Source organism: Podarcis raffonei, chromosome 4 (genome assembly GCF_027172205.1).
Source record: "Podarcis raffonei isolate rPodRaf1 chromosome 4, rPodRaf1.pri, whole genome shotgun sequence".
NCBI lineage: Eukaryota > Metazoa > Chordata > Lepidosauria > Squamata > Lacertidae > Podarcis > Podarcis raffonei.
This window is the reverse complement of record NC_070605.1, coordinates 517,468-535,298: the sequence shown is the minus strand read 5'-3', so window position 1 is coordinate 535,298 and position 17,831 is coordinate 517,468. Positions and strand designations below refer to the sequence as shown.

General features: G+C 46.2%; 1 protein-coding gene across 6 annotated transcripts in view; it reads left to right on the top strand.

The window, feature by feature from the left end:
- The window catches only part of LOC128412026 (zinc finger protein 420-like), a 342,858-nt gene that overhangs the window by 316,356 nt on the left and 8,671 nt on the right, over nt 1-17,831 (top strand). For 5 of the 6 annotated variants that reach the window (XM_053384806.1, XM_053384803.1, XM_053384805.1 and 2 more), the window contains exon 7: nt 3,121-3,491. The exons of the other annotated variant lie outside the window; for it this stretch is intronic. In XM_053384806.1, the coding sequence (XP_053240781.1) occupies nt 3,121-3,447 (327 nt within the window). In that variant the 3' untranslated portion in view covers nt 3,448-3,491. Of the gene's footprint in view, nt 1-3,120; nt 3,492-17,831 lie in introns of those variants that run through there. 6 annotated transcript variants of the gene reach the window in all.

Sequence of the window (17,831 nt, the reverse complement as noted above, 5' to 3'; positions counted from 1 at the left end):
TTGTTTAGTCATTTAGTCATGTCCGACTCTTTGTGACCCCATGGACCAGAGCACACCAGGCCCTCCTGTCTTCCACTGCCTCCCGCAGTTTGGTCAAACTCATGCTGGTAGCTTCAAGAACACTATCCAACCATCTCGTCCTCTGTCGTCCCCTTCTCCTTGTGCCCTCCATCTTTCCCAACATCAGGGTCTTTTCCAGGGAGTCTTCTCTTCTCCTGAGGTGGCCAAAGTATTGGAGCCTCAGCTTCAGGATCTGTCCTTCCAGTGAGCACTCAGGGCTGATTTCCTTCGGAATGGATAGGTTTGATCTTCTTGCAGTCCATGGGACTCTCAAGAGTCTCCTCCAGCACCATAATTCAAATAATCAATTCTTCGGCAATCAGCTTTTTTTATGGTCCAGCTCTCACTTCCATACATCACTACTGGGAAAACCATGGCTTTAACTATACGGACCTTTGTTGGCAAGGTGATGTCTCTGCTTTTAAGCTCCGCAGTGATCATGGAGCCCAAGAAAGTAAAATCTCTCACTGCCTCTATTTCTTCCCCTTCTATTTGCCAGGAGGTGATGGGACCAGTGGCCATGATCTTCGTTTTTTTGATGTTGAGCTTCAGACCATATTTTGCGCTCTCCTCTTTCACCCTCAATAAAAGGTTCTTTAATTCCTCCTCACTTTCTGCCATCAAGGTTGTGTCATCTGCATATCTGAGGTTGTTGATATTTCTTCCGGCAATCTTAATTCCGGCTAGGGATTCATCCAGCCCAGCCTTTCACATATAAGTTAAATAAGCAGGGATAGTACCACTTTATTCTACCTTTGGTCAGGCCCCACCCAGAATACTGTGTTCAGTTCTGGGCATCACAATTTAAGTATCCAAAAGGTGGGGGAACACAGTCCGTATTCCTTTTATAACACGTGGCCAATGTTTATTGAATACATAAATTGTGAAGACTGTTGCCGGAATCTACCCAGCACTTGTGGGAAAATGTGGTGTGATCTTTTAGAATAATCAATTGAAACTTTAACACATGGCAGGATGAAAGTCTGCAATTCCATGAGGACAAACTATTTGTTGTTTACTGTTGTAACCATTGCTTTCTTTAAAATTATCTTTTATACCATGAAAATAAATAAAAGCATGGGTTTAATTTCATCTGGAGACAGTATCGCCCAGTATCGTTGTTTCAAATATGAGTTCACTTACCCATGTTACGGAAATGACGGGGGGGGGGGGGGCGACGACATCTTTATAGTTATTGCAATGTTACGAATATTAGGCCTGAATGTATGCTTTTGACTTGACAGCGCAGGGAAGATACCTAGCTTTATAAATTCGAAGAAAATCCATACTTTAACCGACTCTCCTCATTCCAATATCATTTTAACCCTGAAAGAAAGGTGAATTTGGGCTCCACCTCCCTCCATGAACCAAGAAGCAGGAAGTCACATAGGCAGCCGGAAGAGGGCATCTTTCCCCAAGCCTGAGAGCCCATACATGGCCCCCCACCCAGGGAGTGACCGGGGGGGGGCAACAATAGACATCCCCAGAGGCAATTTAGCAAGTCAGGTGTTCTGAAAGCCCATCTCTAGACAAGTCCTGAGGGCAAGGAGATGCCAAGGGTTTCATTGTTCTTTGGGTATGGGCACTTAAGAGGTCTTGGGAGCGGTGTCTGGCCCCTGCTGAACTTGTGTATGTCTTATATCGCCTCCTCCTTTGTGATGTAGTATGGGCCTATTCATGATGCCCTGTGAAATGTCTTCTGGGTAAAGGTCAAGGTAACCCTTTGTTCTGGGTTCTTGCTCCTGTTGGGCAACAAGAAAGATCAAGGTCTACTGACCGCTGTTTTGCTCCAAATTACTTGGCTGGAACTTCCTTCTTTTACCGACCTCATGGATCCATGAGGGACTTGCACCCGACTGGCTGGGCTGATGAGTCGTCTCTCAACCTGGAATTTTCCGTAACACCCATAAAAGTGTATCATATTTATCACTGAGAAATCGTACCATACTCAGCTTACGGATCTCAACCCCAAGAAACCCTACACAGAGTAGCTGCCTTTCCTCAAATTTCTTAGCTAGAAATAACGGATATTGAGGAGGAAGAAGAGAGAGAGGTAGGCATCCTTTCAGCAATGCTGCCCCGCTCCAGTTTGCCTCTGTCGGCCCCCGATGCCCCTTTCCTGTGGCCCCTGAATGGCTCTCTCCTCATCCGCCTGTCTCGGGAGACAATGGAGGACGGCTCAAGCGGTGGGGAGATTGCAAGGCCTGCTGGGGCAGCTGGCTGCTGTGACGGACAGCAGAGCCAGAGCAGAGTCTGGGGGTGCAGTGCCTCACCATTCCACCAGAGGGCCAGAGCCTCTTTCTGATTGGCTACCCAGAGGGGGGTGGCGCCAGCACTTTTGGAGGGAAAATAAAGAGAGCCGTTTCTGAGGGGATTTGAGATGGGAGAGAGGGAAGGTTGGGAGAAGATGGGGATGAGGAGAGGGTGGAGGGAGGGAGAAGTGGCTCTGATCTGAGTGGATCCTCCGCTCTGAGGAGAATATCTATGGAGCCAGAGGAAGGAGCCTCACAGCTGAGATGGGGAGACCATGTTGAGGGTCTGAAGGGAGTATTCAGATGGGAGCGAAGCTGGAGGGAGAAGCTGTGGGAAGACTCTCTTCTTCTTCTGGGGTCTCCTTCCAGTCAGGAGGAGAGAGATCTGCTAGGAAAAGGAGATTCCCAAGTCCGTGGCAAGGGCTGAGAGGATCCCCTGGGTCTGGCATACAAAGGAAAATACCTCAGGGGAACCGAGGAAAAGTGGCCCCTCGCTGTGAAGGAAGCTGGGCTGTGTCAAAAGTACCTCACGGAAAGACCTCTCATAACTAAGGGAGGGGATGAGAGAGAAGCCGCAGAAAGAGAGTTCTGCCTCTCACCATCTATTCTGGAAACCTGAACATTTCCCTGAAGTGCAGCAACTGAATTGGAGGGAAGCTGTGCCTGCAGAACCGTGTTTAATCCTGAGACATTTAGCTGAAGTAATAAGTTAACTTCTACCTGAAAGAACACATCTCCTGTCTTCACTTTGTTTCACCATTCTCTTTTTTGTAAATACAACTTTCCTTGTCTCATTATCTCCTGCCAGAGACTCCCTGGATCGCAGTTTCCCTCACACAAGACGCCTGGATTTAATTTGGGACAATTAGCAGGGAGACTCTGCTGTGCAGGGGACACCGGACTGACTAGCTGGACATGCGAAAAGGATCTCAGGGTCTTGGTGGATCCCAAGCTCCACCTGAGTACACTGCTTAATGCAGCAGCAAAGAAGGCAAATGTTCTTCTCGGCTGCATCCACAGAAGTGCATCGTGTCCAGATGGAGGGAAGTCCGAGTCCTGCTCTCTTCTGCCTTGGTCAGAATCCACAGCTGGAATCCTGTGCAAAATTCCGGCTGCCATGATTCCAGTTTCTTAAATTTGGTTTGCTTAGGGAATATCTATCCCTTTTGATCTTGCAGAGCTTTGTTTTTTTTTTTTAAATAAATATTTATTAAGGTTTTACAAAACAAAAAAAATTCATCATTTCAAGATGTATCATTTCCATACATAAAGCTCATATAAAAAACAAATACATCAAAAAAGACAAAAATATATAGCAGAAAAAAGAAGAAAATAGAAAAAAAAGAGAAAGACCCACTTTCTTAAATTTATAGAGTTCCATGCCCCTCTGTCTTGACCTCCTCACATCCCCCTTTTTTGTGTTCCACTTTATTCCAATCAAATTCAGCAAGTTCAAAACCTTATTTAAACCATACTTAATTTTATATTCTAATTATTATGTCCCAATTTTCCATTATTTTAGTCCATACCTCATCTTATATAGTATGACATAATAATGTTCTGTTCATAACCCCCTATCCTTTTTAACGTTCTTCTTTTCATTCACATTTAACCAAAGTCACACAAACCCTGTTACCTTCACTTCCCACATCATATTAACACTCAAAGATTTTACAATATTTTTGTAAATAGTCCTTAAACTTTTTCCAGTCCTGTTCCATCAGTTCTTCTCCCTGGTCACGGATTCTGCCAGTCATTTCAGCCATCTCCATGTAGTCGATCACTTGCGTCTTGATCTTGCAGAGCTTTGAAGTAGCCTCAGAAGCTGCCTTCTGCTGAGCCGGACCAAGGCCTCCCTCTAACCCTGTATAGTCCACACTGACTGGCAGCAGCTCCCCCCAGTTTCAGGCAGAGGTCTCATCCAGCCCTTGCGGGAGTTGCCAGGGGCTGACCCTGGGACATTCTGCATGCCAAGCAGATGCTCTTGGTTCCCCATATTTCACTAGCCTTTCAACGTTATTCTGTTAGCAACCGTGGAGATTCCACCTGCCTCTTTCCAAAGGAGAAAACTCACCCGATTAAAGAATTTGAGGTGATGCATCATTTGTATACTTTTCATGTGTTCTGTGTTTTCAATATCCCTGAGATCTCTTGATGAAGGGCGGTATATCAATTCAATTAACAACAACAACAATTATTATTATTACTCATTCATTTATACTCCGCCCATCTGGCTGGGTTTCCCAAGCCACTCTGGGCAGCTTCCAACAAAATATTAAAATACAATAGTCCATCAAATATTAAAAGCTTCCCTAAGCATAACAACCATCCATTTTTAGTCCATTGAGTTAGAAATTCAGCATTTCTGGGAGGGGAAATGGCATCCTATTGAATGTTTGCATAGCAACATGCTTAAGAAAGTCTTGGTTATTCATGATGAGAATAGGATTTATTTATTTTGAACTTCGCTAGATTCCTCCTCAGCAGCCAGTGTGATTATTTCAGCAGGGCTGGAACTCAGGACCCGCTGCCTTGGGGGACATCTAAGAGCAGTTGGGCAGGAGAAAGGTCTCCCTTGGGAGGTGGTGGACTCTCCTTCCTTGGAGGTTTCTAAGAACAGATCGGACGGCCATCTGCCATGGATGCTTCAGCTGAGATTCCTGCATTGCTGGGGTTGGACTAGATGACCCTGGGATCCCCTCCTATCTCTCCACTCCTGAATTCTAGGAGGAGCTTCCTTGCCTCCTGCAAAGCCCTTTTCCCTGCAAGCTGCTCCTCCACTTTCTGGCCAAGGGAGGGAGAGGCTCTGACAAGAGCCAAAATCCCCCCCAAAAGCACACCTTGCCATAGGCCGAGCCAGGGGGCAGCTGCCCCCTTAGAGCCATTAAAAAGAACAGAAATGAATAGAAATCAGAGTTCTGCCCTGGCCACGTGAGTGTGCAATGCAAGGGGGGGGGCTGAGCTGGGGGACTCGGCACTGCAAGGGTTAAAGGGAACCGAGCTGCCTTCCTAGAGAGGACAGGAAGCGGGGGGGGGGGGAGAGGTCCTCCAGAGCCAAGGCCCCTCCCTCCCCAGCCCTTTCCTGCTAGGGTGTCTCTCCTGCAAGGGCTGCCTCGCTGTCTCCTCCTGGGATCTGGTGAGTCTCATCTGTCCCCCCCCCCCCCGGAGGGTGCAGTGGGGAGACGGGGGGGGGCAGGGCTGCAGCAGGGGAGGAGGCCTGGGGGGGGACCCCAAGTCAGGGAGGAGAGGGTCCTGCCAGGGAGGGGCCAGGTCTGCCACACTCTCCTTCCTGCAGAGCAGAGGATCCCAAACTCATTTGGCATTTCGCCCCCCCTTCAGAAAAACAATGACTCCCCCGAAATCTCCCTTCTTCAAACAAAGGAGTCCCTGGGACTTTAACTCTCTGTGACGTCGCACAGCATCACTGCACAACAGAGGGAACAGGTGCAAGTGGTTTTCCAAAGCTGGACGAGGAGGTGGACTAGCCCCCCCCCAAAAAAAAGGTGGAAAAGAGAGGCCAGGACTAAAGAGAGGGATCCCAGCCCAGAGTCTGGCTGCTGCATTGGGGACCAGTTTCCCAGTGTCTCCCAGGGCAGCTCCCCACGGAGGCCACGGCAGCCATCCCCTCGCACCCAGAGCAGGGCATCCCAGGACCACATCCTCTCAGCCGGAAATGGGCACTGCTACTCCCTGAGCCTCCAGGGACCTGGGCATCAATGGCTGTGTGTGTGTTAAGCTATCTAAGAGAATAATAATAATAAATTAGCTGCCTAAATTTCAAAGGAGATGTATTTGGCCCCGTCCACTTGGCCCTCAGGGGGTTGACTAGATACATACCTGGCCCTCAGAGCAAAGAAAAAGAGACCCCACCCCAGGAGTCTGTCTTGAGAGTGGCAGAGAGACCAAGTGCAAGAAAAGGAGACAAAAGCAGGGGGAGGAATGTGCCCAGAAGTGGGGGTGGGGGGAGAGCAACTCCTGAGGACCCCCAGGTGAGGACCCCCACTTGAGCCAGGCATCCATTTTCCACAAGATACAAATGACTCCCTTGTCAGTCAGTTCTGACTTCATGCATTGACTGGAAGGCAGGAGAAACCAGGCTGATTCATCTCCCAGAAACCCCTTCAGTTCCTCCACATTTTGCATTGCAATCTTCCTTCTAGGAGAGCTAGAGGAGTCTTCTTCTGCTTCTGCTTCTGCTTCTCCTCCTCCTCACCCTCCTCCTCCTCCTCTGTCTTTTCAAAAAGGGCTGCGGTCCAGTCTAGCCCTGGTTCCTAGCAAGACTCATCCATGCTTTTTTAGAGAAGCATTTTCTTCTCCTGACCTACAAATTATGTAACAGAACAATGTATTTGCTTTGTAGGATTTCCAGGACTTCTCATTAAGACGAAGATCAAAGGGTTCCTTCTGATCTCTTAGAAGTTTCCTGAGACCACAGATGGATGATCGAGATTCAGCTGGCCCCGAAGCAGGAAGAGGCCATGCCAACCAAACTGGGAGCAGTGGGGGATTCTGGGAAAACGCTGTGCTGAAGATCCTGGGTGAGGAGGACACCCTCCGCTCAGAGGTGCAGATCCGGCAGTTCAGTTGGTTCTGCTACCTGCAAGATAAAGGACCCCGAGAGGTTTGCAGCCAACTCCACCACTTTTGCCACCAGTGGCTGAAGCCAGAAAGGCACACGAAAGCTGAGATGCTGGACCTGGTGATCTTGGAGCAGTTCCTGGCTGTCCTTCCCCCGGAGATGGAGAGCTGGGTGAGGGAGTGTGGAGCGGAGACCAGTTCCCAGGCGGTGGCCCTGGCCGAAGGTTTCCTCCTGAGTCAGGCAGAGGAGAGAAAGCAGGTGAGGGAGACTTTCCTCTGGATACTCCCAAGGGGCTCCAAACAGGACAGAGAACATCCCATAATGCTCTACTAATGGCCCATCCTTTTTCTGGGAAAGCATCCATGGAATGAGATCTAACACCCTGAATGTTCTTGTCTTTGTCATTCTCTTTCTTATCTTTCTCACCTTTCTCTGTTTTGAATCCTTGTTTCTTTTCCAGGAAAAGGATCATTTTGAGGAAATGGACCTGGATTCCTGTGAGGCAGAGAGGCCTCCGTTGGACACCAGAGAGAGGCCACTGGGTAAGGAGGAAGGTGGTTTTTCTTTCTGTTGCTTTCCCAAGTAATCTGTGGGTTCTTTTCATCTTGGTTTTTCTTTTTTGGGGGGGCACAGTTGGGACAAAGGGTCCAGAGGAAGGAAGAAGTACTTTTGCACAACTAACATATGAAACGGGCACAAACGTCCAACTGCACTCAGCAGGAAAGGCTTTCTGAAAGGCCCATCTTTAGTTAGATATGCCCTGTTTCACCTGTGAGAGAAGCAGGCACTCCTGGCATCCTGCTTACCTTTTTTCTCTTCCAGGTGACAGAATGATGCCGGCAAAACCTCCTGATCCGCCTTTTCATGGGGGCAGAAGGGAAGCAGCAGCTGTGGAACCAGATCAGGTCAGGGGAAGCTGCCTTGCGGGGACAGAGGCCGAGGGATGGAGCAATGTCATGGACTGGTTGGCACAGAAGAATGGTGGGAGGAAGCAGCCAGGGAACCAGGAAGGGAAGACGCCTCAGAGTCCAAGAAGTGGAGGTGGAGGAAGGATGAGCGGGAAGAGGGAGAAGAGGGAGAAGCCTGGGAAGAGGAGGTGTCAGAAGCTGAAGGGGTAACAGGGCTTAGTGAGCTGGGAGACTCTGTGGCAGAATGCAGTGCAGAATCAGAGGCAGAAGAGGAAGGAGGCGAGTGGGAGGAGGGAGGTCGAAAGGCAGAGGTGAGTCAGGAGAAGGAGGAGCCACCGGGGGCTCCCTCTCCTTCTGCCAGAAGCCACCCTCCCTGCTCGTCTCTCAGAGCCAAGAGAGGTCTAACATGGAGGAGCAAAGGCAGGCTGCACACTGGCGCACTGTTCAATCGTATGCCAGAAACCCAGAGAGGAGGGGGCTTGGAAAGCTGTGGGGAGCTGGGGGCCTTCTCTTTTGGCAACTGATTTCATGGAGGAAGACCCTGTCATGGAATTCTACTCAGTATTGATCCAGAGCAGAACTCCAATGTATAGTTACCAGAGTGAAAATGTAAAGATGTTGCAGGATTCCCAAAAATAGACCCAGGCAATTATATTTCACCCAGCAGAGCTTTACTGCTACTGAAGACAAATGAGCATAATGGTCCCAAATCCAAAACCTTCAGGATTGGCCCTGTCCATAAGAAATCCAGTTGCAGCAGACTTAACCTAAACTTACCACAACTTATAATAAATTTAAACCTCAACACTCAGCATACTATGTACAGAACACCAGAAGGAAGAGAGAGAGAAAGTGAAACCCAGGCTCCTTCTGGCCTCTTCTTATAGTCAGCATGACCTTGACAGAAGAGATGAGAGAACCACTTTAACCCAGCTGTACTCGGCTTCTCTGAAGGAATAACCCAAACGTCAGGAAACTTCTGTTTCTTTTATTCAGAGAAGCTTCCGGAACCCTCTTGAACTAACTATAATAGAATAGACAATATCAGTTCCATACTTTCTGCACTAAGAAATGCAAACTGACAGACCCTCAGGGAATGAGCTGCTCTTCTCATTCGGCCTGAAACTCAGCCAAGTCTGTGAATATTGTGTTCTTGCTGATAAAGAGTTAACTCCAGCTGTGAAGTGTGGGATTTCCTGCCCAGATAACTCTGTGACACCAGCCTTCTGAATGTCCCCAGTAGGATTCCTTTGTAGTTGCTGTTTTCATGGAATCCAGGAGTTGAAAGGGACCCCAAGGGTCATCAAGTCCCACCCCCTGCATTGCAGGAGTCTCAGCTAGATCCTCCAAGACAGATAGCCATCCAAACTAGGCTTATTGTATTTCTATATTCATCACTGAGTGCTAAAATAGGCTTCTAAGCAGTGGACAGACGAGAACAAATAGTGTCCAGGATTCACTTAGCTAGCCCCAAGAGCATGCCCCCTTGAATCCCTGGAATTTGGCTGTAGGGCACTGGGAAGGATCCTCTTCAGAACAGGACATGAGGAGAGGAGAAAGGGGATCCTTCCATCTGGGAAACTGGAATCCCTGCGTAGGCAGAATGACTTGAAAACCACAAGGAAGAGAGCCACCTATTTGCACAAAGATGAATACCCATAATTAAAAGCTGAATAAAATAGGCATCCATAATAAAAATGTGTAGCAAAGCAATCCTATTGAAACAACGCAGCAATTAAGAGGAAGGAAGGAGACAGAGCATTGTGTAGCAGATCATATTTCTGCTGTCTCAGAAGAGGACATTTCCTTTTTCTTTTAGGGTCCAGTGTGCTTTGAAGATGTCGCTGTTTGTTTCACGGATGAGGAGTGGGCGTTGCTGGATCCTGACCAGAGAGCTCTGCATAAGGACGTCATGGAGGAGAATCGTGGGATCGTGGCCTCTCTTGGTAAGGCTCCCTGTGGGATTGTCCTATCTGCCTGGAAATTCAAAAAATACCTCTATGAGATGAACCTCATACATTTCCACAGAGCTCAGCAGCGCCCCCTACAACACCTGGGAACCTAACACCCCCACAAGAAACCTTGAACAGCAAATTCCAGTTTTTTCTGTGAACCATCTTCCTCCAGTTCTGCCTTTTTATACCACGATTCGGCTGGTCTGAACTGCCCAGGCATCTTAAATGTCAGCTTCAGAGTTGTTAGGAAAGATAAGTAGCTTCTGTCAGGTTTTCTGTTTTTGTTTTCTTGGGTTGACCAAAGAGACGCCTCACATTGGCGATGGAGGGGATGCCATGACTGGGCCAAACAAAATCCATCCCAGAGAAAAGCCAGGCTGATTGAATATTAGGTAGTAGTAGCAGTGATCATAATAATAGTAATAGTCATAATTTTTATTTATACCCCTTCCATCTCGCTGGGTGGCCCCAACCACTCTAGGCGGCTTCCAACATGTTTCCAACATGAAACATTAATAATAACAGTCTGATCCCATATAAAAAGTAGATTACCTTTAAAACGAGCAACTTACACTAGTGGCCAAAATTATGGAAACCTTTTGGGGAAAGTGTATTTCCAAGGTTTGATGCCTTTTAGGGGGATTAATACCAAAAAATTATATAGCATTGGAAAGATAATTTAATGAAGAATGTAATGCAATAATATTTATTAGAACAGCAGTCATGAAGAAGAAATGTGAAACACAAAGAAAAAAGGAGATCTACAACTTCCGGAGGCGGCGCCATCGGTAATGGCGGATTCCCTCTAGTTCTGAGGGAGCAGCTCCGCGGAAATTGGGTCCTTCTGCTACGGCGAAGCGGGGACCCCTTCGAAATCGCAGGCGGGTGAAGCCTGTGACCGTGGGACTCGGCGGGCACCTTTAGCGCCCCCCCCCAATCTGCGAGGGAGCCCTGTAAGGGGCTCTGGAGCGAAACGGGGAGTCTGGCGCGGTGCTGAGAGTCAATTACTTCTTCTGCGGAGTGAAGCCGCACAGCTGTTGCCGGAGAGCGCTGACCTTTTTCCTGTGACAATTCGGCTACTAAACAACTACCCGTGAGTAGGTCAAGTTTAAAGATCGGGGAATTTAAGGGGGGAAAAGGATTAATTTGGCACTGAAGCGGGAAGGCGTAAACAGGAAGTCTGCCTTCCTTCTCTGTATACAGATCAAAGCAAAGACTGTCTAAGCTAAGACCTGGAGAGTTGCGTTGAAAGGACTTAAATCCTAACGTCAAATTAAAAGAACTGCCTCCCTGAATTGCAGGAGAGGGGAGGGAAGAGGGGAAAGTATTTCTTTTGCCTGCAAAAAAAGAGAAAAAAAGGAGAGAAAAGGGAATAAAGACCACCACTTAACCCTTGGGAACGGACTGCCAGGATCAATAGAATTGCTGTATTGAGAGTCGCACTGTTTATGGACAATGTAACTTTTTGACAGTTAACTCTGCAAGTGAGATACTTTTTTCTGAAGGGGTTCTTTGGACTTGAAACTGTTGCTTATTTTGTTGAAGGGGGACTTGGGAAAGCTGGAGAAGATACTTTATTGTAATACCATTGACTGTTACTGTGTCCCCCTAGAGGAACACTGAAATTGCTACAACTAGTTGGGGAATTTTCCACTTTTAACTGGCAAGGGAAATTTTCACTGCAAAACAAGCTTTGGCAAAACAAGCTTTGGCCGTGGGACTGACCTTGATCCTCAGATAAAGTGTTATGGCAAACTTGCCTCAGGATAAGAACTTGCCTCAGGAAAAAACAAGAAGATCGGGCAAGGTTAGACTGCAGCAGACTAGTGCAGCATTGCAGCAGCGCAGAGCATCTGCATCCGGCCCTCCTGCACCACAAGGGGAAGATCCTGCACAAGCTGGGTTAAAAGGAATGGCATCTGAAGAGGGATTTACTTCAGTAAAATTTATGAAACTTTGGAAAAATTAAGCAAACAAGTCACTGAAGCAACAACTAAAATTGACCAAAATACTACTAGCATCAACAACTTGGGGCAGAAGGTGAATTCAAACACAGAATCTATTGAAAAACTGCTGCAAGAATCTACTTTGAATCGAAAGACAGCTGAGGAAGCAAAGGAAAAAGCATCGGCTGTAGAGGAAAAGATAACACTGATATGTAAGCAGCTTGAGGACCACTGGTTGCTTTTGTCTATGATTGAACTGAAGGAGAAACAGACTAATTTGAGGATCAGGGCGGTACCTGAACTTGAAAAAGACAGCCTAAGTGACTTTCTTACACAGGAATTTGCAGACTTTGGGAACTTGGATGATAAGCAAGACTTTAAGATAGTAAGTGCTTTCAGACTTGGAAGAGGAGGGAGAAAGAACAGGGTGAGAGACTGTTTGATTACCCTCCGAACAAAAGAAGAGAGAGACAAAATATTGAGTCTGCACTTCCAGCAGACCTTGGAGATACAGGACTCAAGAGTAGAGATTTTTAAGGACATTCCGAAATATCTATTGGATCTTAGGGCTAACTACGGAGAGCTGGTGGCCCTACTGAGAGGAAACAGAATTGTTTTCGGGTGGGAGTTTCCCCAAGGCCTTTATTTTACCTTTAAAGGGAAAAAAATCAAAATAAGATCAGTGGAAGATAAAGAAAAATTTCTGAGAGAACGCGGAGAAAACCTACAAAAAGAAGCTGAAGAAGAAGAGCCAAGAGCACTAAAACCAGGAATACTAGACTTAGTGTCACTACCTTTGGAACTGGACAAACTAGAGAAAGTGACACCACCGACAGAACAAGAACAATTACTTGGTGCAGTTGGAGGAAAAGCAAAATAATGATATCATGTCTCTGCAACTATTAAGTTGGAACATTCACGGATTTAACTCCCCTGAGAAAAGGAAAAAAGTTTTTCATTTATTGAAAAAGGAACAATTGGACTTGATTTGTTTACAGGAAACACATGTGATAAGGCTACATAGGAAAGTATTGATTAATAAAAGATTAGGCCAAGAGTTTATTTCATCGGACAAGGTTAAAAAGAGAGGAATAGTAATCTATGCAAAAGAGAGCCTATCACCGAAATTTATTTTTTTATTTTTTATTTTTTAAATATTTTATTAAGGGTTTTCTTGTTTTACAGTGTAAGTGTAATGCCTCGTATTTTTTTTTCTTCCATGTAACAATTTTACAAATCTGTTTCATTTGATGAGGCATTAGGGAGAGAAGAAAAGAAAAAAGGAAAAAAAAAAAGGAAAGGGGGTGGAGGGAGGGGAGATGGATGGGGGTGGGGTCGGGTAGCGGTGTTTCTGTTATGCTTAATGTATGTAGAGTTTGGTGTCAGCGTGCTTGTGTTGTTCACTTGTGTTCCTTTGGTGGTGAGAGAGGTTGGGGTTGGCCTAGGGTGTGATTGTTTGTTTGTGATTGGCTGTGGTGATCTTTGTTTTCGTGTGTGAGTGAGGTGGGTGGGTGTTTTGGATCAGGTTAGCCATATTGATTTGTATGCTGTTGGTGGATTATTGTCGTTGTCCTGTTGGGCTGTGTATGTGATAAAGGGGAGCCATACCGGGGTGAAGGTGTCTTCTTCTGTTTGTCCCCGTGTCAGTTTCAGTTTATTAGTTAATTTTTCTAGTAGGGCTGTTTCCCATACTATTTGGTACCATTGGTCCATGCTTACTCCTGACAGGTCTCTCCAGTGTCTGGTTATGGTGTTTCTGGCTGCTGAAAGTAGGTGGGTTATGAGTTCTTTGTGGTGTAAATGGGCATTGTTGTCTTGGAAGATGTTTAGTAGGGCCAATTCTGGGGTGACGTCTAATACTTGTTTAGTTATTTTACATATTTCTTGTATGGCTATTGTCCAGAATAGTTGGATTTTGGGACACTCCCACCACATGTGGAGGTATGTGCCTGTGGAGGTGCACCCTCTCCAGCATTTTGGTGAGGTTCCTGGGTGTATTAGCGCTAGTTTCCTTGGTGTTAGGTACCACCTGTAGGTGAGTTTCAGTGTGAGTTCTTTTCTTTTCGTTGATATGGATTTAAAGGGGGGTTTAGACCACATTCTGGTCCATTGAGTGGGGTTAATCTCATAGCCTATGTCATTCTCCCATTGTTTTTTGATTGCGTCTAGGGGATTTGCGGGGTTTTGGAGTAGTATTTTGTATATTGCGGATACCGCCCCTTTACCGTTTCCCTTTGTTGTTAGGAGGAGGTTTTCAAAGGTTGTCAGGGGTCTAGTTGCTGCTGATTTTACTGTTGGGTTGTTTAAGAGGGCATGTAGTTGGTGTTGTGTTAACCAGGGCATTTGGGTGTCTTCTAGTTTGTCTTGTATTTCTTGTGTTGACAAGGGTTTGTTATTTTTATAAAAGTCTATTAGGCGATATAAGCCTTTGGTTCGCCAGGTTTTTATCTGGAGGTTTTGTGCTGCATGGTGGAATAATGGGTGGTACGCCAGGGGGATTAGTGGGGATGGGGTTGGGGATAGTTTGCCTATTTGTGTTTTCCATGCTTTGAGCATGGTCTGTGTGTACCTGTTAAGTGTTGTGGGAATTTTCTTTAGTTTGTTTGGGAGGAGTGGGTATGTTGTGGTGCAGGTATTTTCAGTTGTGTCCCTCTCTAGGTGTACCCATTGTTTTGTCTCATCTTCTAGTGTGTATGGGATTATATGGCGTATTTGGTTGGCAATGTAATATGCTTCTATGTTGGGGATTCCCCATCCTCCTTCTGAGGTGGGGAGGTGCAGGTATTTGGGGCTTATTCTTGGTTTTTTATGTGAGAAGATGAAAGAGTGTAGTTTTCTCTGCCAACTGCGGAGTTGGGTTGAGGGGATCCAGATTGGGAGGGTTTGGAATAGGTAGGTTAGTTTTGGGAGTGTGATCATTTTGATCATGGCTGTTTTGTCTGAGAGAGTGAAATTCATGTTATTCCATCTCTTTAGGTCTTTGTTAATTTGTCGCCACAGGGGCTTGTAGTTGTGGAGGTACAGTTTATTGAGGTTTCTGGTTATTTGTACCCCTAGGTATCTGAACTTGGTGTGGCAGAGTTTTATTTTGGTGACCTTCGTGAGTTCTTTTTGGGTGTGAGGAGGGGTGTTGAAGCACATAGCTTCTGACTTTGTAAAATTTACCTGTAGGCCCGACACCATTGCAAATGTGTTGAGTTCTCTGATTAGGGAGGTTGCTGTGCTTATGGGGTCTGGTGTTGTGACCATTAGGTCATCTGCAAAGAGCCCTAATTTATAGGTTCTGCCTTTTATTTCCACTCCCTTGATGTCTGTGGCTGCTCGGATGCGGATTGCTAAGGGTTCCAGAGCCAGGATAAATAAGAAGGGAGACAGTGGGCATCCTTGTTTCGTGCCTCTTTGGATAGCTATAGTATTAGAATCCATATTGTTAGTTCTGCATTTTGCTGAGGCTTGGGAGTATATTTGTTTGAGGGTTTGTAGGAAGTTGGGGCCAAATTTCATGTTAGTTAGTACTGCTAATATGTATTTCCACTCTAAGCAATCAAAGGCTTTGAGGATGTCTAGGGACATAATTGTCAATGGGAGTTTAGTTGCCTTGCTGTGTTCGATCAGGTTCAGTAGTTTCCTGATGGGGTCTGTTATATTGCGGCCAGGGACAAAGCCAGTCTGGTCTGGGGCTATTAACTTGTGTAGGAAGATTTTTAGGCGGTTGGCCAAGATTGATGTGAATATCTTGTAGTCTTGGTTTATTAATGAGATTGGGCGGTATGATTCTACTTTGAGGCTGTCTTTTAGTGGTTTTGGGATGGAGACTATTTTGGAGTGGGTCCAGGTTTTGGGGATGGGGCCCCCTTTTATGATGTCGTTGAATAGGCGGGTCATGTAGGGCATCAAGGGTTCTTTGAATTTCCTATAGAATTCTGCTGTGAAGCCGTCTGGGCCTGGGGCTTTGTGTGGTTTCAGGTTTTTGAGGACCACTTCTATCTCCTCTGGGGTGATAGGGCTGTCCATGAATTCCTGTTCCTCATCAGTTAGGGTAGGCATGGTCAGTCCTGCTAGAAATGTTCTGATTTCCTTCTCTGGTGGGTTATGGGAGGTGTATAGGTTGGAGTAGAATTCTGCAAATTCTGAGGATATTTCTTCAGGGGAGAATGTTATGTTGCCGTCTTTTTTGGTGATGCAGTGTATTCTTGTTTTGAGTGCTTTTTTCCTACATCTATTTGCTAGTAATCTGGAGTTTTTCCCTCCATATTCGTAGAAACGTTGTTTAGAATATAGAATGTTGATCATTGTTTTGTTAATTTCTAGGGAGTCTAGTTCTCTCCTTTTTTGTTCTATAAGTTTGAGGAGTTTTTTAGATCCTGTTTGTTTGTAGCATGATGAGAGGGCTGTGATGTCTTGTTCTATTTTGCTAATTTTTGAGGAGGTTTGTTTTTTAAGGAATGTTTTCTCTTTTATGCAAGCTCCTCTGGTGACCGCTTTCATTGCGTCCCATAGGAGGGGGGTTGTTATATTGTCTACATCGTTTTCCTTGAAGTAGTTTTGGAGGGTTTTTGTGAGACTCTCTCTAATTTGTTTGTTTGTAGTTAGGATGGGACTGAAGGACCATGATGGGGTGGTTTGTGTTCCTTCTCCTATTTTAACGGTGACTTCTACTGGGGCATGATCTGTGATTTTAATGTTACCTATGTTTGTTGATTCCACTGAGGGGATCAGACCCTGTGTGAGCAGAATGCTGTCCAGTCTGGACACTGTATCGTGACATCCCGATTGGAATGTATGGCTGATGTCTCCCGGGTTTTGCTCACCCCAAATGTCGTAGAGACCCCTGTTTTTTAGCATTTTTAGTAACTTGTAGGAGTTCCTAGTTGTTGGGGGTTTCCTTCGGAGGAAGGTTGCCCATGGGGTTGTAGGGTGGATGTCTTTCAGGGATATACCTTTCATATTTAGATTGAGGTCCCCTCCTAGGATTGCTTCCCCTTCAGAGAAGGAGAAGAATTTGTTTAGTGTCTTCTGGAAGAATTCTAATTGTTTCGCGTTTGGGGCATATATGGAGCCGATTGTCAGTTTGATTTTGCCATCTAGTGTCCCTTTAGCGAAAATGAATCTGCCTTTTTTGTCCTTGAGGACTGTTGTGGCAGTGAAGTTCAGGTCTCTACTGAGTATTATGGCTACACCGCGAGCTTTCCCTGAGCCTCGTGCGACCCACTGTTGACTGAAGCGGGGGTCGCTCAGGAGTTTGCTGCCTTTGGGTGGGTTGTGTATTTCTTGTAGGAAGGTGATATGTGGTTTCATGGTGTTTATGTATGAGGTGATGCGTTTTCTTTTGATGGGGTTTCCCAGCCCCCTCACGTTTAATGTAATTGCTTTTAGGTTAGCCATCTTGCTTGTCTATTATGTGGGGCGATTCCCTGCCAACCCGTTCGGGTTGTCTTGTGTCTCTCTCTTCGTGTTGTTTAAGGAACCAGTGGGGTTGCGCTGACCTAGGGTGTGGTGGGTGGAGGGCTAATGGGATTAGAGTAAGATTTGGGTTAAAGAGTAGGGGGTAAGTTGTAGAGAGTTTCCTATATGTAGTCATATAGGTGTTTGTTTGGGGTATTTTAGACCATCTGGCATTTAGCCGGTTGGTCCTAGGTCTCAGCTGGTGTGGAAGGCCGTGTTCAAGGACAGGCCATCCCCCCTGTTGTTTGCGATAGGGGGAGATCAGTGAGACAGTGTGAAGTGACTTTGTAACGTCGCTGTCAAGTATAAGGTTCATAAGCAATGTTGCCAATGTTATGAGCAACATTGTTGGTGTGTTGGGGTGGGGGTGTGGGTGCTGGTACGCTCTGGTGCCACCATAGTGCTGGTTGATTTTATCAGATTTTAGCCTGATTGTGGGTTGTGTTATTAAGGTTGGAGGAGTTGTTTTTCCTTAGTATGGAGATGTTGAAGGTGTGGGTGATGGGGAATGTGGTTGAGGTCGTCTGGACTGGTGTTGGGGTGGGGATTTCTGTGGGGGTGCGGGGCTGGGGGGGATGTTGATGGTGTTAACTAAATCTATGTTTTTGGGGGGGAGAGAGAGGGGGAACGGGGGGGGGGAAATCACCAGTCCTTCAGTTTGTGGTTTCTTCCTGGTTGCTTCATTC